Source organism: Chelmon rostratus, chromosome 13 (genome assembly GCF_017976325.1).
Source record: "Chelmon rostratus isolate fCheRos1 chromosome 13, fCheRos1.pri, whole genome shotgun sequence".
NCBI lineage: Eukaryota > Metazoa > Chordata > Actinopteri > Chaetodontiformes > Chaetodontidae > Chelmon > Chelmon rostratus.
In genome coordinates, this window is record NC_055670.1 from 12,418,836 (window position 1) to 12,445,686 (window position 26,851).

General features: G+C 41.6%; 2 protein-coding genes across 3 annotated transcripts; one reads left to right on the plus strand and one right to left on the minus strand.

Moving 5' to 3' along the window:
- The first annotated feature begins 3,502 nt into the window (after positions 1-3,502).
- On the plus strand, positions 3,503-10,368 carry nfe2l2a (nuclear factor, erythroid 2-like 2a). Its single transcript, XM_041951033.1, has 5 exons — positions 3,503-3,682; positions 6,489-6,755; positions 7,035-7,127; positions 7,217-7,393; positions 8,712-10,368. Exons 1-5 carry the CDS (start codon positions 3,644-3,646, stop codon positions 9,975-9,977), a joined length of 1,842 nt encoding a protein of 613 aa, XP_041806967.1. The 5' UTR covers positions 3,503-3,643; the 3' UTR covers positions 9,978-10,368.
- Positions 10,369-11,071: 703 nt separating this feature from the next.
- Positions 11,072-18,185, minus strand: hnrnpa3 (heterogeneous nuclear ribonucleoprotein A3). 2 transcript variants are annotated; one of them, XM_041950866.1, is made up of 11 exons: positions 18,026-18,185; positions 17,147-17,269; positions 16,874-17,020; positions 16,579-16,789; positions 16,399-16,488; positions 16,217-16,288; positions 15,435-15,482; positions 15,067-15,204; positions 14,823-14,939; positions 14,648-14,718; positions 11,072-14,546 (listed from the first exon to the last, which is right to left on the minus strand). In XM_041950866.1, the coding sequence occupies exons 1-10, from the start codon at positions 18,029-18,031 to the stop codon at positions 14,663-14,665; spliced, it is 1,008 nt and encodes a 335-aa protein (XP_041806800.1). In that variant the 5' UTR covers positions 18,032-18,185; the 3' UTR covers positions 11,072-14,546; positions 14,648-14,662. The 2 variants fall into 2 exon arrangements, with proteins under 2 accessions (XP_041806800.1, XP_041806798.1); XM_041950864.1 differs by lacking the exon at positions 18,026-18,185 and having other exon boundaries at positions 17,147-17,305.
- Positions 18,186-26,851: the final 8,666 nt, after the last annotated feature.

Below are 26,851 nucleotides of genomic sequence, written 5' to 3' on the forward strand. Positions count from 1 at the left end.
TGGTGTCATTTGTATAAGCTTGATTGCTTTAAGGACTGGGCCTACAGAAGGACTTGCTGTGTGGTGGGTCCTCCTTAGCCTCTCACAGGTAAAGCAGGCCAGATGGAGTCTTTCTACACATTGTCAGCTCTCTACGTAAATCATTAAATGGCTAAATATCATTTAGTCATGTGCAATAGTTGATCCTGTATCTACATCACCAAAAAATGATCCTTAAACATATTTACTTACCTCTTGAAGCTTGACCATCTGGTTGCAGAGTTAACATATGAACCAGTCTCTGTATGAGCTGACATGTTTGAAGTTTCAAGTCTGGGCGATATCTTTTAACTTCACAGGGATTATTTCACTCCTGTGCCAGTGAGTCTGTGAATGTACCTGTTGAGCTTGGGCAACTTTCTGAATTGAACAGGCCCTGGAGAATGAGCTATACACTAAACAATGTCGACAGATATGATAGCAATGAGGAAAGCGCAGAAAGCTGCAGCAGGGTTAAACTCTGTCAGTTGGAGGGTAGTTAGGGCACTTGCCACATCAAGTGACAGCAACTTTAGAAGTGCAAAATACTGCCACGAAACATACAGGGTCGCGCATCAGTCTTCATACTGACAATTATTTACACAAGAAGTGATATAATTAAGGCAAAGTTAAGTTCTGCAAGTCATACTGTACCTGATATAGGTAGACGCAAGGGAGCAGCTGCAATCCAACACGAGGGGCAAGTAGTCTTGATCACAAAATGCAAAAGCAGAAAGCGATCATTGCAAGGCCATGGCTGGACTCACAGCGCAAATGCCTGTTTTCACTGCGGTTGGTGTCCGTCTGCGGACTTGCAGCGCTCTGATCGTAAGGTGGCTGCCGCCGCTTTTACATTTTCTTCCCCCAGTCCTGTGCAGTTCACTATATGCAGCTGGAAGAATGTCGACGTGGAGCTGCCAAACGTGAACGCGTGCTCGTGAGCGCGCATGAGGGGCTGAAAAAAAGAGAAGAAGCTTTTTTAGTGTAATTTCACGCAGTGGCACAGTGAGCTGCACTTTAGTGTGAGGTTCTTCACAGATAGGTGCCAGATGCAGGACTAAGCCTGTCTTATTGCCTTGACATATTTCAAAAGGCACTTAATTACATCTCGATCGGACTTCTTCCTTACGATGAGGTGTCAGAAAGGTTCAAATGTGATTAACTTTAGGGATATTATAACACTTAACTTTCTGGAATCGCACTAATGTCGGATTAACTGATAACGAGGTCATATAAGGTTGTAAATGAACAGTTAAAGGCACATCAAGATAAAGTACCTGCATGTCTGTTGACCAGCGAGGAGAGAAGCATTCAGATCTTTTACTTCAGTAAAAGCAGCAATACAGCAATGCAAAGATACTCTTTTAAAAGTAAAAGCCCTGCATTCAATTTTACTTCAGTAACAGTACAAAAGCATGATCAATATCATGAAAAGTAACTTTTAGTCACTATTATTATAGTAACCTATTGGATTACCTATCTACCTATTGGTAGGTAATCCAATCTATTGGGAACTCTTTGGTTGTTTAATCTACAGCACCAGTAGAGGAAAAAGTATTCAGACACGATATTTTTGTAAAAGTATTAATACCACAGTTTAATAGTACTCTACTACAAGTAAAGGCTCTCTAATCAAAACCCTACTTAAGTAAAAGTATACGAAAGATGTGAGAGCAACTTTTAAAAGTACCTATTATGCACCAGACTAGGTTATTATTAAGACTCATATTATTATAGAAACTGTTGTTGGGATATTATTAGTGATGCATTCATGTATACGCAGCTTTTTAATGCTGTGGGCAGAGTTAACTTTAACCGCTTTGTATACTGTCAATCTGTCGCAGTGGAGCAAATCTTATGAACTCATCACATGATTTGTGGTAATATGTAACTACAGCTGTTAAATATTTTTATTTGAGTAAACAGTACAACATTGTTCTCTGAGATATAGTCAAGTAGAAGTATAAAGTAGTACAAAATGGAAATACTTAAGTAAAGGACAAGGACCTCAAAATTGTGCTTAATTACAGTACTTGAAGCAGTGTTCTCAGTTATATTTCACTGCTGTGTGGCACTGCCTCATATTTTATACAGTGATTATATGTTTTGCCAGCAAAAATGTCACTGTGCAAAGTAACTATCTAGCAACTGTATGCCAAGTGTCACATGAATGTAGGCTAGTGGAAAAAAACGGAGAGTATTTCTATCTGAAATAAAGTACAAGTATAAAGTAGCATCAAATGGAAATACTCAAAATAGTACTTAAGTGCAGTAAAAAAAATTGTAAATGTAAAAAGCTATTTCTAACACTGTTGTACACCAGACTCCGTAGTAAGTTTATGATCAGTTCATGTTGTGCTGCTCTTTATGATGTATGTTTTGCAGTTTTTTTTGCAGGTTTATTCTTTGATGAATAGCATTAGAACAGTTCAATAAGTATATTATATCAATATAAGCCAATTCAAACAAACATGTACAAAGCCACTGATGGAAAGTAACCATGTTTACTCACTTACTTTACTTCAGTGCAGTTGTGAGGTACTCCAGTTCTAATCGTTTACTTGTGTACTGTTTACTCCTCTCTGTGTATTTAACAGACATAGTAATTAGTAACTTTTCAGATTAAGAGTTTGCATCTAAAACATATGATAAACATAATGAATTGTTACAGATTGAACTGCCAGAAAAGTGCTGAGATGCAGTTGAAATGCACTCCAACTTTGCCAACTACAACATTAAAGTACGGGTAACATGGCAATGCATCACTAACAATGATAGAAAAATATGACGCAGTGACATGGACTATTCTGTATAATGATGACTTTACAACAGACACTTTGAATACATTGTGTTACAATTCCTTTGTAGGCTCCTTTCACTGAAGTCACATTTGAATGTATGACTTTAACACGCAACTGAGTATTGCTACTAAATAAATGATCAAAATGCTTTTTCCACAACTGACCAAAGGCCATGTGTGTCCTAACAGCTTTGTGACGATGCCTCCAATGTTTCCACGGGACATTAGGGCCCCAGGGCCCCCAGCTCCACACAGTGCACGGTAACCAGCAGGGGGCGCTATGCACCAATCAAAGGTCTCCTGATGACGGAGTATAAATAGAAACGGTAACACGTCTTTTTTAGTTTTATAATCACATATCAACTGGCTTATAAGCAGCTAGATATGTCAAAAATGATGCTCATATTAGACTTATTCCTAATCTTTTAGTTGTTTTTTTTCCAATTAGTGCTTTTTGTTTTATTCATCTTTCTCTAATCAGTCGTCATTATGGGTTATTACAACTATCTAACACACACGCACACACACATGTGTTGTGTAACGTTTTTTATTTGACAAGCTGCATATTTCCGCATGCACGCACAGCCCTGAACGCCTCATAGGCCGGCGCGAGGGGGACGATCCCGCCCGGCGCAGCCGCTCGGGAGGCAGGGCCGTCGCTTCCGTAATATTCATTAGATTAAAAGGAAGCAGTGTATCCCTGAGCTCAGCCACTGCGACGGACCCTATCGGCACCGGACTGCTCGCCATTTTCATCTGACATTTGAGGACTAACACACACGTTTATCCGTCATAAGGCGTTCCTCCGCGGCGACACAGAGCTCCATGACGATGGAAATGGAGGTGATGCATTCCAGTCAACAGGTAAATAAGAGGAATTGTTCAAAGTCATCGCCGGGCGCGATAAACCGGCTGACATTGACTGCCAACTTCTTTTTATCCGAGCTGATAGAGAGACAGGGGCGCGCTTGTAGTTCAGGTAAACTTTTTGATGACAGTGAATTAAATCAACCATACGCAGTAACAGCCTGGTTATGGCGCAGTTAAGAGGTTATAATGTAGAAAGAACAACCCCAGCGTGGGTGAGAGCATAGCCGAAACACAGCCTGTCTTTCTTTTAGTTTTTTTTTATAGAGATATTAACGCTGACCTCTGAACCACTCTCAGTTCTGCAAGTCATTCACTTGTGACGTTTTTCCTCGACGGGAAATAAAACCTTAAAAGTCTTTAAAAACCGGGCTGAAATGTTGGCGTTTGTGCCGTTACTTCAATCAAATGACATTATTAATTCCACCCTGATAAGTGCGGTTAGCAGAAAACGGACTCGGCCAATGAAAAAAAATGTTTTTTTCGTAACTGTCTCCTTCCACCCCCGCTTCCTCCAAGCATGTGATACCATATCTGATACAGACCAGCTTGTAGCCATTGAAGCTGCGCTGTGTTTGCTGTATGTGTTAAACGTTAAAGCAGTCTAGACTGTGTGGCTTGGAGCGGCTCTCGCGTGATCTGGCCTCTCATCTTCAGTGTTTGGTCAAAGCTGCCATAAGTCAGGGTCAGTGGAAGTGCACAGTTGACTGATGAGCTCCTAAAGGCTGTTTTGGAACATGTGTGGCTGTGTTTCATCATCCATGGTCAAGGCTGGGTGTCCACTGAGATGTGATGAAAGAGGCCATAATAGAGCGCTGCCCCTTGTGTTTAGCTGAGGAGAGGTAAATGAACAACCCACACTAAGAGCTCACTCACTCACTCACACACACTCACACACACACACACACACACACTCACTCTGTATCACTCCTCTGTCACCCAGTTTGATAGCCAGAGGAGCCATTAAGCTGTTGTCTGGTAATTGTGAGCCCGGTGCCCGTTCGTCATATTTTGCCTCTATTTGAAACTGAAGGTATGTTGTCTGGCTGCGTATCGTGTGGCAGAGAGGTCTGGGAAGGCAAAGTCATTTTTTCGAACTAGTTTCCTCGTTCTGGTGCCAGTCCAGGTCTTGTGACAGCCGTGTTAGTGATACCATACCGATAACCTGATCTTACACACGCCCACATTTACACAATCCTGTTGGCACTAATTCAGAATATGAGCTATGGTTTGGTTCTGTGACATTATATAACATCACAATTAATCAGAGTCAGTGAAAGGGCTGATGGAACCTCCTCTGCACAGGCGGCAGGCCTTTTTTAGATGTGGGATTGTTTTTTTTAAAGGACCAGTATGACTGGCCCGATGAGCTTATAAGGTGTGACCAACAGACGGGAGTGTGGTTTTTTAGCTTGGAAAACATGGATGACCTCAAGAAGTGCGTTCAGACGTATTTTAGGGCACTTCCTCGTTCCTACAGAGGCCATAATGCCTGCTTGTGCGCTCACCTTTCAGTCTGTGAGTATGACTTATAGTAGGCAGCCTCAGCAATGTGTAATCCCTCAGTGGTCATGCCTCTGATGCAAGACCGAGGCAAAGAGGGTTAGTGGGTTCTTATTTTGCAGTGCCGCACTTGTAGTCAGAAAAACTGTGTCAACAGTATCTTAAAATATGTACAAGCTCTTGTTTGTGCTTGTTGTTGCGCTTATTAGTTTTTGAAGGTTTACCACACACAACAATTTCAAGTCAAAGGAGAAAACATGTGATACAGTGTTTCCTCCTCATTTTCACATCCTCTTTATTGTGTATTGTTCTGCTTTGTGCTTTCTTTCCTTTCAGTTCCCTCTTGGCTGCCTCCTGTCTATGTCTGTCCTTATGACCGATTGCAAGCTTTACCGAGCCAAGCCCATAAGTTGTGTTTATACCCAAATCTGAGGAACAAACAAGTCACATGCTCAGGCAGTATCTTGGGCTTATGCAACATCCCTGGGCCTTGTGAAATTGTTTCCTTCTGTAAATAAGCTCTGGTAAAAGGCCCAAGGAAGAGAGCAGAAGTTTATCTTTAGACGTTCTTGTTTAAAAAGGCAAATAACACTCAGCCTGTGAGGGGAAGTCTACAAGAAACCGTATTAAATTAATGTCACAGTTGTTAGTGCGCTGGGTCTGACGTTCTGTAGGTTTTTTTTACTTTACGACATAGCAAGAATGAAACTGTAATTCTTTATAATCCTTATTTCCTGATTTGGTTATATTATACCATCCTCTCAGGATTATTACTGTTAGGCCATTTGAAAGAGAAGTATTAGCTTCTGCAAGTCAACTGTAGACAAACCTTCAACTTCCTAATTGTATAAATGTTGTAAAATATGAATATTTGTGATTCAGCTTTATTTCATTTAGTGAACTAAACTGTTAACTTGAAGTCACTTATGAAAACACTTGACTTAGAGTGGGCCCTGTTAGTTGGGTTTGAGTGTGACACATGAGTTCACACCTCAGTGTAATTGGATGGTTAATGATCACTCTGCTTGGACAGAGTATCAAGTGAGGATACCCGTCTTCGGCTGATGTGTGGCGGCAACAGGGGAAAGAGAGAAGTGCATCTATTATTCATGTGGCTTCTCCCCCTTGACATCAGTGCCAGTGTTGTTGTCAGCGAGCAGATACTGAGGGACAGGGTGTGGCGGGTGCAGTAGCCACTCTTCACAGCAGGGACGCTCAGTGCTGCTCACAGTCTCGCTGCGTGGGCAGCACGGCGATGGCTCCCAACTCCCTAAACTGATCTGCCGCTCCTCTTTTCCAGGACATGAACCTGATCGACATACTGTGGAAGCAGGACATTGATCTCGGGGCCAGGCGCGAGGTGTTTGACTACAACCACCGCCAGAAGGAATATGAGCTGCAGAGGCAGCTGGAGCTCCAAGAAGAGAAGAGGCTGCATCTGCTCCGGGAGCAGGAGAAGGCCCTGCTGGCGCAGCTACAGCTCGACGAGGAAACGGGAGAGTACATACCCCGCCCGCCGCCCAGCGCCCCACTGCAGTCGGCTGTCACACCTCTTGAGGTTACACAGGTACATGCACATAGCCATCATTAATCATGTCAGAGGTGGGCCCCTCCCACCTCATTTGATAGGCTGCGGCCGTGTCGTAGCTAGGTTACCACCTCATTCTGTGTAATTACTAAAACACAGGTGGGCCTGCAGTTTTGCATCGCTGTCTTCTACTCTGCAAACTGCTCTGCAGAGACCTACGCTCTATAAATATTAAACCATGTGCCAGTTTTAAAAGATGGTGCGCCACAAACGATACTAAGCGGTCAGTTTAAAACTGTATTCTAACCTTTCTTGCAGAATGTCAGCTTCACAGAGGAGAGCGGTGATGCCATGTCATTTGATGAATGTTTGCAGCTGCTGGCGGAGACATTTCCTGTAGAGGAAACCGAGGTAAGAATGTTAAATCCTTACCACACATGTGACATCGCAGCTTGCGGCCTTTAATATGAATTTTAGTTGTAATTTTCTTGTTCTGACAGAACACCTCCGTCTGCCTGGACACACCTGCCGCTTCATCTCCCATGATGTCGCCGGAGCAGCCAGCTCTGCTGCCGGCCATGCTCTCCCCAGGTCGACTATCACCGCCATCGCCACAGAGGATGTCCCCAGATTTGGAGCAGGCCTGGATGGAGCTTTTGTCCCTCCCAGAGCTGCAGGTATAATACATGGATTCTACCACCTGAATGGCATGGTGGTTTGCGTTGGTATTTGTTGGAACAAAGAATGCATCGACGACAGGAGCCCGCCGTTAGTGGACAAATACTTTTTTGTTTGCTCTACGAGAATGGGGTCTCATTTATGTGAGACAGGTGCACCCAGCTCATTCCACTGTGATTAGGTTTCATTGCTGAGACTTTGTGGAGAATTAGGGAGGCGCATGTTGAAGATTTTATGCCATTTGCAGAACAAGAAGACATCTTGTTCAGAGAGGGTGTAGGTGTGGTCTTAAAAATGTTGGAGGAACGTGAGGATGTGTGCACGGTATTTTTTTTCAGCCGCTGCCTTATCAGTTTTGTTTCAAGGCAGCTCATATTTGCATTAGCCGATGGGTGGAGCAGTATGCCATTTGTTGCCTATCAGTATGTGTCATAGTGGACAGGACTCCAGTCCTAACCATACAGTTTACCACCAAGCAGCACTGCATTAGTTGCTCTGGCAAGTTGCTGATTAGACTAAAGAATTTTGTTTCACTCCTTAGTAAGCTGCTTTTGGAAGATAACGTTATCTGCAAACTACTCAGCAACAGCAAGCTGGGAGATTGGTATTGGAGATTTCTGAACTACAGCTGGATATCTAGTTAGTCTTGGAAATTGCAGGAGGCTACCCTGTGCCTCACCCAGCTCTACCAACACTGAAATACCAGCCAGCTGGAACAACTGCATGGCGAAATGTTCCAGGTGACGCCAACTGAAACCTTATTGTTGAGGGAAGATATCAGATTAAACATGTATTTTCTTACAACCCTGAGTCATCAAATCAAATTCAGAATAAGCAGATATTTACAAGAATCAATTATGCTGGTGGGTTAAAGCATTGGATATATTGCCTTTGTACTGCTTTCAATTGAGCATATGTCAAAGAAGATTAGCAAGTTATCAGATCCTGTTTTATGTTTAACACAGAATGACTTTTTTTGGAATCGGGGGTAGAAATGGAATAAGTTGAACTCATTTCATCATATTTATCCTGATTTCTGTGGTTAGGTTTTATATGAACATAATTTCACTTTGTAAGTGTGCCAAGTGGATTCCATTATACAGAGATTTCTGGAAGCTTCTTTTTTTTCCCACAATGTGCCACAGATCATGCTTTGGAAGCCACTGTTGGTTGAGCACATACAGGACATATTTCCACAACAACACAGACAAAAGACACTTTATATTCACTCTCACCTTTGATGTAAAGCTGTAAAACTTTAAGTCTTTATTATGTTGGTTTTATTTATTCTAACTGTTCTTTATCTTTTTCTTTTAGCAATGCCTGAACATGCAAATGGAGGACACACTGGAGAGCACAACGTACCCTCTTCCAAACAGCCCAGAAGTACAGAATCCAAACTTCACTTTTTACCCCATGACCAGTCTCACGGAGGGTGAAACAAACAACGTAAATGTTTGTCCTGCAGAGTTTATGAATACATTTGATGGCTCTGTTCCCAGCATGGCTCCACAAGACAATCTCAGTCAGATGAAAGCGAAAGCTCCTCAGTCAAATACTGACTTCACTGCAGAAGGTTTCTGTGACGTGTTTTACCCCAACGCCATTCTGGAAGAGAGCGGTGGTCAACATGGCCTTGAAGGAAACGAAAGTGACACCATGTCTGATATTCCAAACAAGCCCCCCTTCACACCAGTGGACCTTTACAGCCTCTCACCTGGAGATGCATTTGACAGAGGCAAACAAAGCGTGATGGCTGAACTGCCGGACTCAGATTCAGGAATCTCTTCAAACACAAGTCCAAACGCTAGCTCACCTGGGAAGTCTGTGTATGGAGATGGCTCCTTCCTTTACAGCGATTCAGAAATGGAGGAGATGGACCACAACCCTGGAAGTGCAGAATCTGACTACTCTGAGATATTCTCAATAAATTTTCAACCTGATGATCTTCAGTCAGCAGTTTCTGTATCTGTGCTAACAGGGCAGCCACAGCAGCAGCAGGGAAAGAAACCCAAACAGCACAAGATGGACCCGGCAGAGGAGAGCGGCCACAGCAACGCCCCCTTCACCAAAGACAAGCAGAAGAAACGCTCCGACGTGCGTCTCTCCAGAGACGAGCAGAGGGCCAAGGCCCTCAAAATCCCTTTCACTGTAGACATGATTATCAACCTGCCCGTCGACGATTTCAACGAGCTGATGTCAAAGCACCACCTGAACGAGGCCCAGCTGGCCCTGGTCCGAGACATACGCCGCCGCGGCAAGAACAAGGTCGCGGCCCAGAACTGCCGCAAGCGCAAGATGGATAACATCGTGGGTCTGGAGGGCGAGCTGGACTCACTGAAGGAGGAAAAGGAGCGCCTGCTGAGCGAGAAGAGCCAGAACACTGCAAACCTGAAGGAAATGAAGCAGCAACTCAACAGCTTGTACCTGGAGGTCTTCGGCATGCTGAGAGACGAGAAGGGGAATTCCTACTCCCCGTCCGACTACTCCCTCCAGCAGTCGACCAACGGCAGCATCTTCCTCGTTCCTCGCATTAAAAAGACTTTCATCAAGAGCGAAGACAGCCGCTTGCCTCCTGTGTAACATGGTACTGCATTATCATAGTAATACTATGCAATAACTTTGTAGTTGCTCAGCTTTAAAGCATAAGTAGCTCAGCAGAACTATTGAATAGTTTTTGCTCACTTCTTTTGAATGTTGTAATATTTTTGATATTTTACTTCTTTTGTACTGAAACCCTTCACAGATTCTTTAACCGACATTGTAAATACAAGCATTACTTGCTTTTGAGATTGATAAAAAAGTTACTGTATGTGTACATATATATATATATTGTAAATATCATATTTCTGTATGCTAATGGTTGTTTCAATCATTGTTACTCATATTTTATAACTGTTCCTTTATGATTTGCTGCCCAGGTTCTTTTATAAAATCTTGACTTCTGTGCTTTTCAATAAACTATTCATATAGCTATACGTCCTCCTATTTTCTGAAGACAGAACATTGTGTGGTGTACTGTGGCCACAGCCTGCAACAGATTGATGCCAGATGGATATATATAGTCAAAGGAATGATTGCATAAGTACCACATGTTCAGTTCAGTTCTGGACCTGAAGGCTCTTACAAAGCAGCAAATAAACAGGAATATTGTACTGAAACAAAACAGTTACTGGCTTAAACCACCTTTACAATCTGCTTGCCTTTTTATGAGAGCAAGCTTGTTTGTACAGCAACCTAAATCTTTTAATACTGTGAAACTCCTGTCGCAAAAGACATCACGCCCACTGCATTCATTATGTTACACAACAAAGAGTACAATTGTTGAACTGCAGTACAGTATGCTCAGTGTGAACCATGCATGACAACTTCACAATGGTCCACCAGGCAAGCATATTCAAAGGTAAAGCCCTACGCAATCAGTATGTGCCCTACATGCACTTTCACACACACACTCACAAACACTACCTTTGATCACCAAGCCCACTTTCTGCTCTCATGGACAAACTAAACTGGCGAGCAGGGTAACAGACTCAAGGACGTCTGCGAACCAAGTAAATCAAACAATGAAACCATTTCATGTGGAGAAGAGCTGTGCAGCAGGGAAGGCGAACGTTTACAGCTCGACGTTTGTTGCTTTAAAGAGCTTTTTCGAAATAAAACACCCAAGTCGTGGAAAACACTTTTATTCAACAGCACAGGTCACACGTTTACATTTACACATCTTACTGTTAAGACAGCGCAGTTCATTGGTCACTCGCATTCCTCTGCAGAAACACTATCCTTCAACTGAGAAATATATCAGCACTGAGGAGGCCCGACCTGCGTGGAATCCTAAAAATGCATGTTCAATTCTCTCAAAACCAATTAAAATGCACAGAACCGAAATCTGGTGCAGGTAATCACGTGGGTCACGTGTCCACCACGTTGGTATGTATAAATCTAGAAAAGTGAAATCATCCTAAATGGATTTTTTAGGAAGTTTTTAGTGGAAATGCGTGTTTCTCACCGTGTTAAATCACTTTCTATATAACTGCTACATCTTCAAGTGCAGTAATGACAAGCCGCAAATGCAGCAGCAGAAAGTTCCCATTTTTAGGGAAACCTTAGAAAATTTCCCCAGACGTTTCTTTCTTTTTTTAATTCAAGAGGCAGACAAAATATAAGCAGTTTATTAAAAAACGTTTATAGCCTTTACAGCAAAATCTACGTTGACACTTCCTGGAAAGCATACCGATTACTGGTATTTTTGAATACTCTGTGTCTCTACTGTATGTGAGTATGAGTTTGTCAAACCCGTGTGGGTTAGTTTCATCTCGTGACCACGGTTCCTCTCTGCTGACGCCACTCACCCATGTTTTACATATCTTTGTGTGACTGCCTGTCATGTAAAATAATCCTGCAACAAGTCTTCTTTCCTCTCTTTTCTTTTTAGAGATGCCCCTATGACTCATGCAGCTGATTTGACGTTCTGACTTAAATCTGGCCTATAGAAGTGTTGCACTGTATCCCCTTTGATTCATTAAATGCTGTTTTGCATTACAGCGCCATGTCCTGCCTCAGCAGTAATAATCAAGTAACTGAAGGGTTAAAAGTCCTCTTTTACGATGTTGACATTGTTCTGCTTATTTACACAGACTGATGAGGACTGACAAGGACCCTCTGATTTCCATACATTTTAACACTGCATGACAAGTCATTAGTACGCTCACTTTATTAGGTACACTTGTAGAGTCTAATGCAATTCAGTACAACTGCTCTGCTGTAACATCTACTTTCATGGTGCTATAATTTCCAGTTTTCTTGACACAGTCATAGAGGTGTGTATTATACATTTAGCCATGGTGAGCTGGACTGTTTCATATAATCTGCCCCCCCTTGTGTGTGTAAACAGGGACGACAGAAAAAAAGCCCACTCAGTTATGTAGACGAGTTCAGTACATATATATCAATGAATTTACACACTTATGTCACCAAATACTGAACATTACAAACTTCATAGAATTTATGGAAGAGCAGTTGTATTGAATTGCAACAGATGGTACAAGTACCGTCCCTTTTCCCAGAGAGCATTCATACAGCTTTTTCAGAGGGAATTCCAAGCACTTTCAAGGTACCTAAACCAAAAACTTTCTGGACTCACAAAGCCTTTATCATCACGTCTAAATTACTGTAAATGAAACAGAATCTTACAGAAGCTTCCTTCACGCTCACGTCAGTGAATATTCTGTCTCTTCACTCGTATCACCTTTGATTGTATGTTATGATAATTATTTGATGCTTCCAGGAGACAAACATGAGGAAAGATTTGTTTCATTTCAAATATTCAAAGTTTTTGGTCTACATGAATGATTGTGTTGATGAAACATCAGATTATGTTGAAAAATCAAGCATTTTTCAGAGTATATCCAAAGTGAAGCATATTCCTAACCTTCAACACAATTAATTGGGCACGTAGGGAGCGGGACATTTTATTGTTCCCCCTGGAAGTCTTTCAAGACTATCAACTTTATCAGTTATGTGACTCATAGTAAAGGTAATAAAACATGAAAGCATGTTTAGCCGTTGTGGAGTGTGATGAAGGTCACAGGCTCGTTCTGGTCAAAATGGAGCGACACTGGACGTCATCGTGCCCAGTTCACCTTAAAAGAACCCTTGCACCTTGCGTAATCACCATGTGCATTGTTAGATTACAATATGAGCAGCCTTGGATAATATTTTGAAAAAGTCTTACCCATCCAGAACCTTCCATGTTATCACGTCTTTACAGATTTTCAGCAAGAAGAGAATTCCTCTTTCCACATCTGCAAATCAAGCAAAGTGGTTACTCTTACCTGCTCCATCTTCTTAAGTCAGCTTTTGAGAAATACTCACTCCCTTTTCTTGTTAATGTCTGAAATCTAGAATTTGTGGGTAAAACTGCAGTATGTCTGACTCAACAGGATCTCCAATGTGTCCAGGAACTAGTCTTTCTTCGCTAGCACCAGCTGCTGGAGGGTTTAGCTAGCCTTGAAAGAGAGATAGATGCTCACTACCAGGAACGACACTGCAAGCTTCCTCCATGGGCGTTGTGCTCGATGCTGCCTTCTCCCTTCTCTCTCAAAATGCTGACTGGTCCACTGTGCTGGGGCTGACGACGTCCTGTCTGACAGTCATCTGCAATCTTCCACACTAGCGATGCTGAGGGCCCAACTGCAGGTGCTTGTGGCTGTTATAATCCTACTCGCTCAACACTGGCATAGGTGGTGTACGGGCCCTTGCCCTAGGACTACCCAAAACTCCCTTGTCATCCACACTGGTACAAGTAAATACACAACACATATACTACTTTCACTCACAGAAATCTTAAATAATACCCCAGAAGGAGGGGAAAGTTCTGGACAGGCTGATTTGCTAAACTTCACAGTCACAATGTGCAGGCAACATATAATAACTCATTTGATCTTTTTCTGAACCAATGACGCACTGAACTTCATGTCACTTTACTACACAATTTTATTCGGTCTTTTTCTGCTAATCAAAATATTAAAACAATCTAGAATCCGGTTTTCTGGTAACAAGAAGAGTGAGGGATTCCCTTAATTCTATTCCAGACTGCTTATATTTGTTGACACTGGTACTAAGAAGGATTTACAGACTGTGCTTCACATACAAAATCAAAATACACTTGACACTTGAGCAATCATAATAACTTCAGAAAGGAAAAATGTAGCAATTCTAGCTGTCTGAGGGCCTGATGTAAGTATGCCATTTGACAAAAACCAAGTTAAAACACAAGAAATTAATTGACCAGCATAAAACTAACCCATATAAAAAAGGGAAAATAAAGATATTAAGAACTGACTTCAGATTAGAAAAAAAACAATTTACTCTTTACCCCTGATACCATAGGCACAATACACACACACTTCAGACGCACAAAAGGAAAAAAAATCTTGGTAGGGAAACATCTATCACAATTAGGGAAGGGTATCATCTGCACTCATGTCTTGTGTTTACAGTCCTTCTTCCATAAACTTCTCCGATTTAGCTGCAGTAAAGTCTGACTTGTGTGTTCCTCTAATGCTTTCAGATGACTGCCTCAAAGTAACCTGCAGCTTTCCTGACAATTCCTTTGCTCACCTCCTCGCCTCTCCTGCTAAGAACTGAAGCCTGTTGAATGGATACAGGATAGAACAAATAGTTATTCTGCACTTTCATGGGCTCACTCTGTACTGTGCTACGAGGGTGATGTGAAACTGAATGCAACTTACCAAAACATGAAATAATTAATATCGCCGTGAGCCATAGCCGCCTCCGCCGCCGCCGCCAGAGCCATAACCACCTGCAGTTAAGGATTGGTCACCACAAAGCATGTTAAATAAAGTTCAGGGGAAGTTCTGATATCACATGACTGGATATGGAGTGGAGTAGCAGGGTAAAACTCACCACCATAGGGTCCACCTGAGTTTCTGCCACCAAAGTTGTTTCCCTTCATGGGCCCATAATTGGACTGCTGTCCACCATAATTTCCAAAGTCGTTGTAATTTCCACCTCCTCCATATCCTGAAGACATTAGTGTCAAATGTGAGGAAAGCCTTGATTTCAGATGTCTTTTGCTGCAAGTTTTCTGTGGGTTACATTTGGCACTTTTGTTTAGCTGTCAAAATTCTGGAATCTGTACAATTTCTACCTCCGTCATTGCCTCCATAACCTCCATCGCAGCTGCCTCCAAATCCACCACCCTGGTTGCCATACCCAGGACCACCACCTCCATAGCCCCCTCGGCCTCCTCCATAACCTGGTCCTCCACCGTAATTCCCTCCTGGACCTATAATAGAGCAAACCAAAGCTTACAACATGGCCTTATTTCAAACAGTGACATGAGGTAGTAACATAACACTGTTGTGAAGAATTCTCTTCATACAGTTGTTGTGTTAGCGAGCAAAGATAATAAAACCATAACATGAGAGTGGGAGCAGCTCATGTGACTGTTGGTCCTAAAACAATAAATTTTCACATGTCACACATCTTAAAAAGTTGAATTTCACAACAGCTCACCATTGTCAAAGTCATCACCATAGCCACCTCGTCCTCCGCCATAGCCACCTAAAAAACAAGGGTAAAATATATTAGGCTTAAAAACTGGGACCAATTTGTCGTTCTTGCAACCTTGTCACAGATGAGACCATATCCACACTAATGCAGTTACATCTGAAAAACAATCTCTCTGTGCTGTGGCCCACACTGCGGCATCATTTTAAAAAATGCACTCTAAAGTAGATGAATTTTGGAATCAGTGTCTTATCTAATAGGTCGGATGGGAAAACAGAGCATCTTGAGGACACGGACATGCACTGATCAACATTTCACAAACATTATGACATATCTCAATGTTGAAAAACATGTTTCTGTCACCTCTCACTGAGATATCTGTTATCAGACTGCTGCGTGAGAATAAAATGATAAACCTGGGAGTCAGTAAGTTAGCCTTTGTTAACAGTAGTAACATATGAACTCCAGTCAAACCAGTTTTATAATCCTTTTGTCAAGCAGAATATTGCCTTAGCAGCGCTAGAGCACATAATAAATGCTCACAGAGAACTGGAGGCAACAGAACAGAGCTTCACCCTGTCGAGATCAAGATGAGAAACCGGTTTCACCAAATACTCATGGCCATGCAGCATTTAGTTGTTTACCCGCAAACATTGGGGGAAAAAAAAAAAAACCTTTTTCCAATGTGGATACAAAACTCTGGATCTGGACCGCTTTTGACACATAAACATCACATTAACGTGGTTAAGGTCAGTAGCATTTGCAACTGCTATGCAAACAGGACTCACCCCGTCCAAAGTTGCCACCACCTCCATAATTACCCCCTCGCCCCATGAAGTTTCCAGATCCTCCACTCCTGCCTGATATGAAGAAAGGTGTCATTTTAGAGATGTTTACAACATTAATGGACAGTCAGCTTCACACAGCACAAACAATGATATCCTGAATATAACTTTGATCATGTGCTTACCCCTGTTCGTGGATATGGCACTCATTTCCTGTTTTGAGAGTGCTTTCCTGACCTCACAATTGTGGAAGTTGATTGTGTGGAATTTCTGGGCTGCAAGGTAAACAGGAAAAAAACATGCTTGGTGTTTACAAACAACCTGGTTAACTGTAAAATAGGTCGAAAGACTAAACAACCACATACCAACAATTTTGTCTACAGTGTCATGGTCATCGAAGGACACAAAGCAGAATCCTCTCTTCTTCCCAGTGTTGCGTTCTTCCATGATGTCAATGCATTCAATCTTCCCGTACTTCTCAAAATGCTCGCGGATGTGGTACTCCTCAGTGTCCTCCTTGATACCACCGACAAAGATCTTCTTCACTGTCAGATGGGCACCTGGTTTATTTGAGTCCTGAAACAAAAGTGTGTGTCGGTGAGCACACGACAAACAATGACACTGCTGCAGAATCTGCCTTCATGTGCGGGATTTGTTTACCTCTCTGGACACGGCCCTCTTGGGTTCAACAACTCGGCCGTCTACTTTGTGAGGCCGTGCTTTCATAGCCTCATCGACCTCGGGTACGGAAGAATATGTCACAAAGCCAAACCCTCTTGAACGCTTGCTGTTGGGGTCCCTCATCACCTGGGAAAAACAATGTGACACACAGTGTAAGTAAGAGCAATTTCACTAGCCTTTAGCTCACGAGTTAATGTTGCTTATTATTATCTGAGGTCACCTTGCCACAGATTACGATTTAAAAATACGTACCACACAGTCTGTGAGACTTCCCCATTGTTCAAAATGGGCCCGTAAACTCTCCTCCGTGGTTTCAAAGCTCAGACCTCCAATGAACAGCTTTCTCAGCTGCTCGGGTTCTTTAGCTTCACGGTCCTGTAAAAACATAGGAAAAAATAAATATCTTTGCATCTATGGATTATGTTAGAGGACACTAGTTGCAGAAGCACACAGCATGGTTACATAACGTTACTGTGCTTCTGCAGATGAAATGAAAAATGCTAGTACAATAAAATATCCACAACTACACCGTGCTAGGGCGCACCACGTCTACCAGGCCGCAACGTTAGCCCTGCGGTGGCGACAGACTAAGCTAACAGCAAACTACATTAACATGTGGGATTAGGCTGTCAAATAGACCTAGTTGACCGAAAGAAAACATTAAGAAAGAAAAACCTATTCGCTACATTACATATACTACACCATAGCTGAATATGAGGCCCGCTCCATAATATAGGTTTGGTAGCTAGCGTTAGTATACTTCAGGAGTGCCGCGGGTAGAACAATTTGTTAGTACCAAAAGCCTCCATGCATTTTTCTGATACGGCGAATAATGTGGGTTAATGCAGCAAACAGCACAGTTCACATACCATTCAAATGAAACAGCACCCCAACACGGAGCTCTCCAGGGGTAACACTGCCGAGTTAGCTTGTTGTAAATTTGACCGTTAGCTTAGCTGCGCTGTTAGCTACCTCTGAGTCTTGAGCTTTGAAGCTGCAGAAAAGCCCCACATTACAAAGCAAAATCATGCACTCCCGCACCACTGTTATGTCTAAGTTAACGCGCAACCACACCTCAACCACATTTGACAAATAACCGTATTTAATGTGCAACATTTGCTGCCAGCTCACCTCCATTTTGCAGACGTCCACTGGAGCAGATCTGAGTGGATCACGTGACGAGGACAGCTCTGGCCGTCAGTTCACCCCAGTACTATAATCATCAAAACTAAAACTACAGCACGATGTAGCTGCAGTGATTCATGCACACAAATGATCATACGGAATTCTGTGTATATGAAGGATTGTCTCTTCTTAATGTGTAAAGTTAAGTCTGTGCGGTTTGTCCCCTTTTGCTGTCTGGCTTCGTGCAATGAAAAAAAACAAAACAAGATAACTTGCGCCCTCTACTGGTTAAACAAGTATACGACTTGTGAGAACAGTTAATCCTCCTCCAGACCCTGTATTGTTTGGGCAGACCTCACTCCATAATGACTGTGACATTCAAATTAAAATCTGCTTAATCTAATCTACTGTAGTGCTGTTAGCCTCCAAGCGGGATATATATGTATATATAAGTGGTAGAAAATACAAACAGTGGGTTACTACAGACCTGACGTACCTTGAGACTGTTGGGTGTGAATTCAACTTCATATTCACGTCTACCTTTTACATCAAAAACACAGTTGTGTGAATGCACTAATGCATTTAAACTGATTTATTTGGTTGTATCAATAGTAGGATATGTGACATGTGAAACAGCCACATCTTAGTAACAGCATGTCTTAGTCTGAGAAAGACCAGTGCCCTTGCTATATGGTTCAGTTAACCTGTTGGGGGGTGCCAGAGCAGTGTGTATTTGTATGCTGTGTTTATGTACACTGGGGCTTCAAAGTTCCCATTAAATTGAATGCAACCAGTGGCCCTGCCCTGGAATGATACTTAGTTTAAAGTGATTTAATTCAACTTGTAGAAATATGCATGCATGTGTGGGTGTTCAGGGCAATGCAGTTTGCAGAAATAACACTACTGGACTGGAAGAGACATCAGATGTTACAAAATACTGCACGAAGAAGTGAAATCACAATGCCTCAGACAGGAAAACTGCAATACTGAAGAAGACCAGAACACTCCAATTGTTAACTTTCATTAATGCATCCATCCTGTGTAGTACATTGGCATGTTGTTAGAGATTAAGCAGCATGGTCCAGAATGTACCAGGACTTACATTTAAATTGTGTTCAGCTGTCATGGAAACATGACATACATCTGTGTTTTCGGTTCAAGTTGGATCTCTCTGACAAGTATACTTGATTGCAAGTGTGATCTATGAGCCAGATGCTACTGAACCTTGTTGAAGCTGACCAGCATCTCCAAATATATGACTGTTTTATGGTTTAGACAATGTCTGTCATTAACTTTATTGTAGTGTGTGAGGAAAATACAGCCCCAATAAAAGGGGTAATGTTTTTCTGACACTATTAATGATGAGTATTTATGATCAGTCCATAGTTCAAATTCAAGAGACAGTCTGTGTTTGGCTCCTTTTATTCTACTGCAGATACTGTATTTGTTCTTTAATTGCTCTGTTCCTCTTATCTTCTAAAAGACGTCAGCCATTTTTTTACAGTACATTCTTTTCTCTAATTAAACTTCTAATGAGTAACATTATTTCTACAGAGTAAATACAGTAGGCTTAGTTAGTGAACGTTATTGAAAGCAGCAATACCAATATCCTATTTTTATTGTTTAATTTATTTATTTTGATGTCCTGCCATGTGTGAACATGTGAAAACCATCTTCCTCTTTGAAAGATGGGCCCTGTTGGATCATTTGAAGACAGTGAAGGTATTGCTGTCAATAGAGGGCTATATATTATCTATGGATGCCTGTTCAGCTAGACCAATGTTACACTTGGCATCTGAAGCCTGTGTGAGCCACTGCTGTTGAACTAGAGCAGATGGTTGGGTATTATCCAAATGTCACGGTATTTTGACTTTTTTTTTCTGTGTCTGTATTGGAAAGAGCACAAGTCATAGTCCAAACAAGCGTTAGAACGCGTTACGCAGTCATGCAGAAAAACGCTCTGCATACCAGATCTGCCTTTAATTCCTGCACTTGTGTGCTTCAGACACAGATAGGCCTCTGACAGCCATGATACTATAGCTTTGTAAATGACTTCTGTTTTAATCAGTGTCATTTTTTGAACAACTGTTACCACGTATTAACTAACTTCCTCCAGAACTGTCAGAATACTGCACACATTTGACCACATGCTGTTCCCCCGGAATGAAAAGCTTATAAAAAACCCACTGATTTTGGTAGTATAGCTGATGTGCTGATGCACTGTAATATATTTTTCATCCGGCAGTTTGGATTTGTTGAATTATTTGAATGCATTACTAAATGCTAGTGGTGGAAAGTCCGGAGTACCTTTACTCAGGTACTGTACAGTTTTAAAATACTTTCCTTGAGATCTCCCACATGTCTCCCACATACTTCTACTTCATTGCATTTCAATGGGAATACAATATCTTTCACTGTACAATATTCATCATACGGCTATAAAGCTATATATAGCTGCTACACTGTTACATTGAATGATTAATAATAAAACATTAATATTTTGTATGCAAAACATATAATGCTTTGCATTTTACATGCTTATAGAATGCAATGCATTGCACTACGCAGCAATATAAACCAGTTGGAATTAGCTCCCTCTTGACAAAATGCATTAATTTATCAGTGATGATATTAAAATAACATACCATAATGTCACACTGACAGGAGCCATCATGAATACTTGTAGTTCTGTTGCCTGAAGTCTATCTGGCTGACAAACTTTTCCTTAAATAACCTTTTGAATGCAGGACTTTCACTTGTAATGCAGTGTTTTTAAATTGTAATATTTCTAGTTGTACTTCAGTAAAAGACCAGAAGGCTGTATTTTTTTTGTATCTGAATCCTCTCCATGCTTAAGAAAGACGAGGTAATGTGTCTAATTGATGTAATTAATCATGTGTCCACTGCCGGTTTAAGAGTCACCGTCATTTAACAAACTAAACGCTTGTGAATGAAAACTTTAACAATGCTTGCAGCACTGAGAACAGCTTATTATTAACACATATGCATTTTGGCTCATGGCGTTCGTTAGGGTCAGCAAACAACACAATAATTAAACATCGCTGTAACTTTGCCTTATTTTGTGGTACACAGTGGCTCATCATCATATCCCAAACAGACCTGTGATCAGATGTCCAACCATAATCAGCGCAGGCCTGATAAATAATCTAATAACTGAATGAACTGTTGTCTGAATCTGAAAATATATAGCGAGTGCAAAGAGAGTAAACAGTACAGTATCAGCCTCTCACAGATGTAGTTTGATGGATGCTCTGTGTACACCTCCTCGCCCCAACCTCAGGACAACATGTTTGTTTGGTTGTTGATCACAACCCTCAGTCTTTGTACCTAACTGCCCCCTGACACAAAGATATATCACAGGTCCCACACACTGCTACCTGCCAGGGACATTTCCATTCTGTGGTGGCTGCTTTGTCCTCTCATACAGCATTTTAAGAAAGCAGTGACACAGGTTTTTATTTCTAAAGCATCAGCTTCTGTTTTATCACTGTAATTTAGGGTATTTATCACTGCTACGTATGCCAGTAGGCCTTCAATTAGGTACAGCGTTAGAGAGCTCAGATTTAAATGCAATTAGCAGTTCATTTACATCAAATGGGGTAAAAAATTTATAAAAGTAACCGTTAATGACACTCATAAAAAAGTCTTGGTTTGCTCTGATTTACCGTACAACTATACAATCTCGGTCTTGATTGTAATTTTTTCTGACAAATGAGTGATATAACGACCCCCTGAAATAGAGGGGGATGACATCCTGGTGTGGACTAAAAGGCAGCACTTAGAACCACGATTAAATAATTAATACAGGTTTTATACCCATTTTACACCTCCAAATTATGGTTTGCCATATATCTGAGACGCAACGGCCGAGGAGTACCATGTCAGCAAAAATTTCATGTACAGTAAATCTTTGTGAGGGAAGAGCCCGGGGCTGCAAATCATCTGTGAGGTGAGGGATGACATGAATACAACCTTTCCCCCTTTTATTCTTATGAGGTGGCACGGGTGAGAATACAGAGTACGGAAACACACACAAACGCACACATGCATGTGCGCAAACACACACACGCACGAACACACACATGCACACAGTTGTGTTTCCATCACTTTTGGGGACATTACGTAGGCTTCCATTTATTTCCTGGGCACTTACCCTGATCATCACCACTACTTGCCTAACTTCAAGCCTTACTCTAACCTTAACCTAAAACTAACCTTAAGCCCAGACCTCACCCGAAAATCTAATGACTTACATCATGGGGACTTGCATTTTGTCCCCTTAAGGAAGATGAGTCCTCACAATGTGAGTAACACTCATCTCTCTCTCTCTCTCTCTCATACACACACACACACCTGTCACACAGTATAGTCTTTCGACTTTTGTATCTCTTCAATTTGATGATATCAATAGATTTGCGGCTCTCTTACAGAAGAAGTGATCCAACAGTAGGTGGCACCATCTCACAATGCTGCCGGTGTCAAGGATCAGGCATAAAAGAACTGCAAAGCCTGCAGGGGTTCCTTTCCACTAAATCCACTTAATCCACCTGGACTAACATAGAATTGATCTTTTCCTGGGTACATTGAACCCACATATGCCCAAACACAAACCTTACACTCTGCACAAAGCAGAGAACATCCCCTCTGAAGTCATGGCCGTACTGTGCCTGGTTCGCCTTTCCTTTTCGGCGTCCTCTAGATGGCACCATGGTCCATGGAAAGATGGGCCTTTCATTTTCAAATCATATCACCTTGTAAATGTCAAACAATATTCCTCGATAGTAAATTATTATTTTTCCCTCGTGTCACATGTCTGGCTACTTGATTATCTGCAATCATCTCTAAGCCTTAATTATATTTGTTTCTATTTGTTTCCCTAATTAATGTAATTATGGGGAACACATTTTTATTACTGGCCTATTAACTGTCGGAAAGCAAAAATATACTTTATGAGGGGGGCTGCTGAAAAAAGATTGCCTTATTTAAATCATTACTTTCTAAGTTTTAGAATATTTGCAAGAGATAAGGGTTCATATTGCAACTGTTTTTATTTCCTTTTTTAGTTTTTTTTAGTTTACTTTGTCTTATCATTTGTCACTGAAATAATTATCATGAACCTAATGTCCCTCACAAACTCTCAACCTCACTGGCTACGGCGCCTGGGGCGTTAGGGTTGACCTTGTCCTGAGAAAGTGTGGACTTGGCTCCATGACTCCATTAGGGAAGCCTGCCTGCCATAACCTGGGATTGTGCAGACGGACGTACGCAAGTGGAAACTCTGAGGAAATGGAGATTCAGAGCAGGGAAACCAGGGAGTCAATTTAGTCACTGCCTACTACCTTTTCGCATGCAAGTACAAAGCCAATCTCACACGTCGGTGTTGACTAGAATCTCTCTCTGAGGAATTTAGGGAAAGAACAATTCCTAGCATCTGTTTCCTGTTCACTTGCATAGAGGAAATTGGGTGTAAATCACACCAAATATAAATAGAATCAGCATTCAATTTACAGGAGCTAAAGTTGGGCACAGTGGCCTTGGATTATGGTTCTCCCTGTCACTGGAATGTGTATCTGCAGCAAGAGTTGACAGCGGACATTTATCTGTATTAGATCCATCACAAGCCATTCATTTGCTTTTTAAACTAAAAACAGTGCAAAGCAAGAACTAGGCTGTGTTTTTCTACAGGTGTCCCTTTCCTTGTAGAATCTGACCACACAGTATAAAGCATGATTAAAAGTGGGTTTTAAATATTCGTTTTACATGTGGCTCTAAATAAATAGATAAATAATTATAAATCTCAGTCAGTGGTACGCTAAGTTCGTCGGCACTCTGCTGTTTCCAGACTGAAGAGACCAATGAACACAGATACATTTTAAATACTGGTTGCAAAATTTTGTGAGAATAATGCTTATACATTTTGTAATCATAAGTAGTGAAAATTAGCCTTGTTGTGTTGGTTGTTTTAGCATGGACCAAATAAATTATTAACATATAAACACATTACATTTATTGAGTAAACCATCAGTAAATTGTGTGTGCATGTGTGTGTTGAGATCTAAGTATAAGCTAAAGTTTTATAATGTTTAGTGTTATAAAGATAATCACATTTCATCCAGTGTGTCTATAATTTATATACATTAGTAAAAATGACTTTTTGTGTTGGCTTTTTGTGTTTCATGTTCCCTCTTATGTGTTTTGCTTGGGCTCCAAAGGGATTCAGATGCACTATTTTCATATATCTATGAATATCTATGTGCTTAGTCTGCTTTTTAGTATTGACCGATTCTTTAACTCAGGTACACGTTGGCCATCACACTGTGCATTGATACCATCAGACAGGTCAGGACAAATCCTTTTCAAAGGAGCTACAGGTCGGGATGGGCTGGGTTTTCTCCTCCTCCCACATGTGGACAAATAATTGCAGGTTGTCTCCAAATGCTCTGTGGGAGCAACAAAGCGTGTTAGGGTGTTTGGTTTGTCAATCCTTTCTCAACATGAATAATGCATTTGACAGGATCCGAGGCATCTGTGTCAAAGTCGGTGCTAACTTCAGTACAAAAATACCAATCAGTCCAAGAATGTGACCATTTTGGTGTTTTTAAGCCAGCGACTGTGACCTTCCTTCTTGCTTTTAGTGAGAAATAGACAGAGGGGGAGTGATTATGCTAGGAAACAGTCCAATGCATTGGCCTATTGATGTCCAGAGAAGAGACGCAGATAGTGTGGTGTAATAAAAACCTTTATTTACAGCTCCTCAGCGGAGAGTAACAGAGGAGTGCTGTGTTTCCCTCTGGCACTAATTGACTGCCTGCAGCAGGAGAAACATAGACTCTCACCCCTCGCTGGTGCACTGCTCTCAGATGTAATAATAACCACTGTGCTTTCTCTCAGTGTATTTCCAAAGTCATAACACATGGATCGTCTAATAAAATGAAGATTTGGGGAGCATTTTTTGCTGTTTAAATGGTATGAGCCTGTTGTGATCTGTGCAACTCTGAGGCAGTTGTGTGCGGTCCATTCAGTGCATGTTCCTTCCTCTTCCTGGGTGAGAAATAAGGGAGGGAGGCAGGTGTGGGAGGCGAGGGAAAACCATCTCTCCCTTCCCTTAATTTTTGTGTACGGGCAACAAACGACCACAAAAGTGCTGCTTTCACAGTTTTCTGTGGCCCGACGTTGAGCTCCCGGCAGAACGAGACAAAGGAATGGCGGGATGATGAAGTCCCGAGCAGTGCGGGGCAGGTGTTTCCTCGGTCTCCTGGGAGCCGGGGAGTACACCTGCCCACTACTAACCCACTGTGATGGATCGATGAGGCAGTAACTGACTCAGCGCTTCAAGAGCTCTACCTGGGATTAGAGCACAGAGGACCTGATTGAAACACACTGTCATCCCACAAACAATAACACACATCCATCTTGAAGGGCCGGCTCCTCTTCCCTCCCCTGTGCTTTACTACCAGTGAGAATGATTGCACTGCTGATGATGAGAGGAGCAATCTATTGGATGAGGGGCTAAATTTCTGCAGACATGATGTCTAATGGCACCACTTGGATACAGTAAACACTATCTGCATCACTATGAAGCAGCTGAATTATGACCTCCGCACCTGGTGATCCAATATTGGTTTACAGACTCAAATACACACGCGCACACACATGCACAAACCCACCTACATGAATGCCCACATGCACACACTGACACAAAACCTTAAAATAGTTACATGCACACATACAGGAACACTGCTGTGTGCACAGGAAGTCAAATAAACACATTTCTGTAATGTTTTGAATTAGATGATACTCCATTTAAAGAAGAATAACCATAAGGCCAGCGTGGTCCCAGGAGTCGATGACTAATGTAGTATAATAGCCGGTGCTGGCACGGGTCATTTTGCAAGTCGACCCAGGCAAATCCTCAACGGCCTCTTATCCAGTTAGAGAAATGATTACTATCGGTGCATTTCAACGCATTTTTAGACTTTACAGAGATCCATTTTCATCACACAGCGCCCACACTAAACATGCCCTGAATGAAACATTTTTATCAAGGTATACAGATACATACAGAAAAAAGGTGCTCTGCAAGGGTTTTAGGAAACTTCTAAAACAGCTGCTGATAAGAAAAATGAACCTGGGATGCAAAATATTAAAATGAACCATCCTATACAGAATATTCCACTTCTAAAATGTGATACTTTTCTATTAACTTCTAATAATCATATAATAATATATTCTACTTTCATTGTTTTCATTGCAGAAAATTTAATGTGTTTGATGCTAATTGTGATTCATGTAAACGTACGTGGAAGCTCTGAAAAATAAATGACATGCAATGCTTAGACACAACTTTGGAGGGAGCCTTAAGCATGAGGTTGAACCTAATCTGAAAGCCTCTTGCCATTTGCCTTTCTCTCTTTTTAAGGAAATATTTATAGCACAGACACCCAAGAAACTGTAGCGCTCCTCTTCAATATTAGTTCGATGTGCAAAATGTTGTATTTGAGGTTTTCTCCAGCAGAAATATTTGGCATTTTAATGGGATATTACTGATAAAACACTGTGTGATTATAGATGCTGTTTCAAGTGTTGATTTGGAAAGTAACAGTAGCACAGTCTCAATTTTTTTTATTTGCTTTTTTTTAACAGTAGAAAGTGCATCAAGCAAAGTATGCAGATTCAGCAAACATTCAAGCTGCCTTTCCCTGCATTGATTAAAATGCAGCAGCAAATAGTTTATCAAAGCAGTGCTTTCATGGGTGAACAATAGAGTAAATGTTTAGACGGAGACTGGATGGCGTTTCATCTGGTGGTGGC

Coding starts and splice junctions, on each gene's coding strand:
- nfe2l2a (XM_041951033.1), top strand. CDS start 3,644: ATGACGATGGAAATGGAGGTGATGCATTCCAGTCAACAG. Junction 6,756..7,034: donor CACCTCTTGAGGTTACACAG/GTACATGCACAT, acceptor CCTTTCTTGCAG/AATGTCAGCTTCACAGAGGA. Junction 7,128..7,216: donor TTCCTGTAGAGGAAACCGAG/GTAAGAATGTTA, acceptor TTGTTCTGACAG/AACACCTCCGTCTGCCTGGA.
- hnrnpa3 (XM_041950864.1), bottom strand. CDS start 17,305: ATGCAAAGATATTTATTTTTTCCTATGTTTTTACAGGACCGTGAAGCT. Junction 16,289..16,398: donor TGCCATATCCACGAACAGGG/GTAAGCACATGA, acceptor TCTTCATATCAG/GCAGGAGTGGAGGATCTGGA. Junction 15,205..15,434: donor TGGTGATGACTTTGACAATG/GTGAGCTGTTGT, acceptor GCTCTATTATAG/GTCCAGGAGGGAATTACGGT.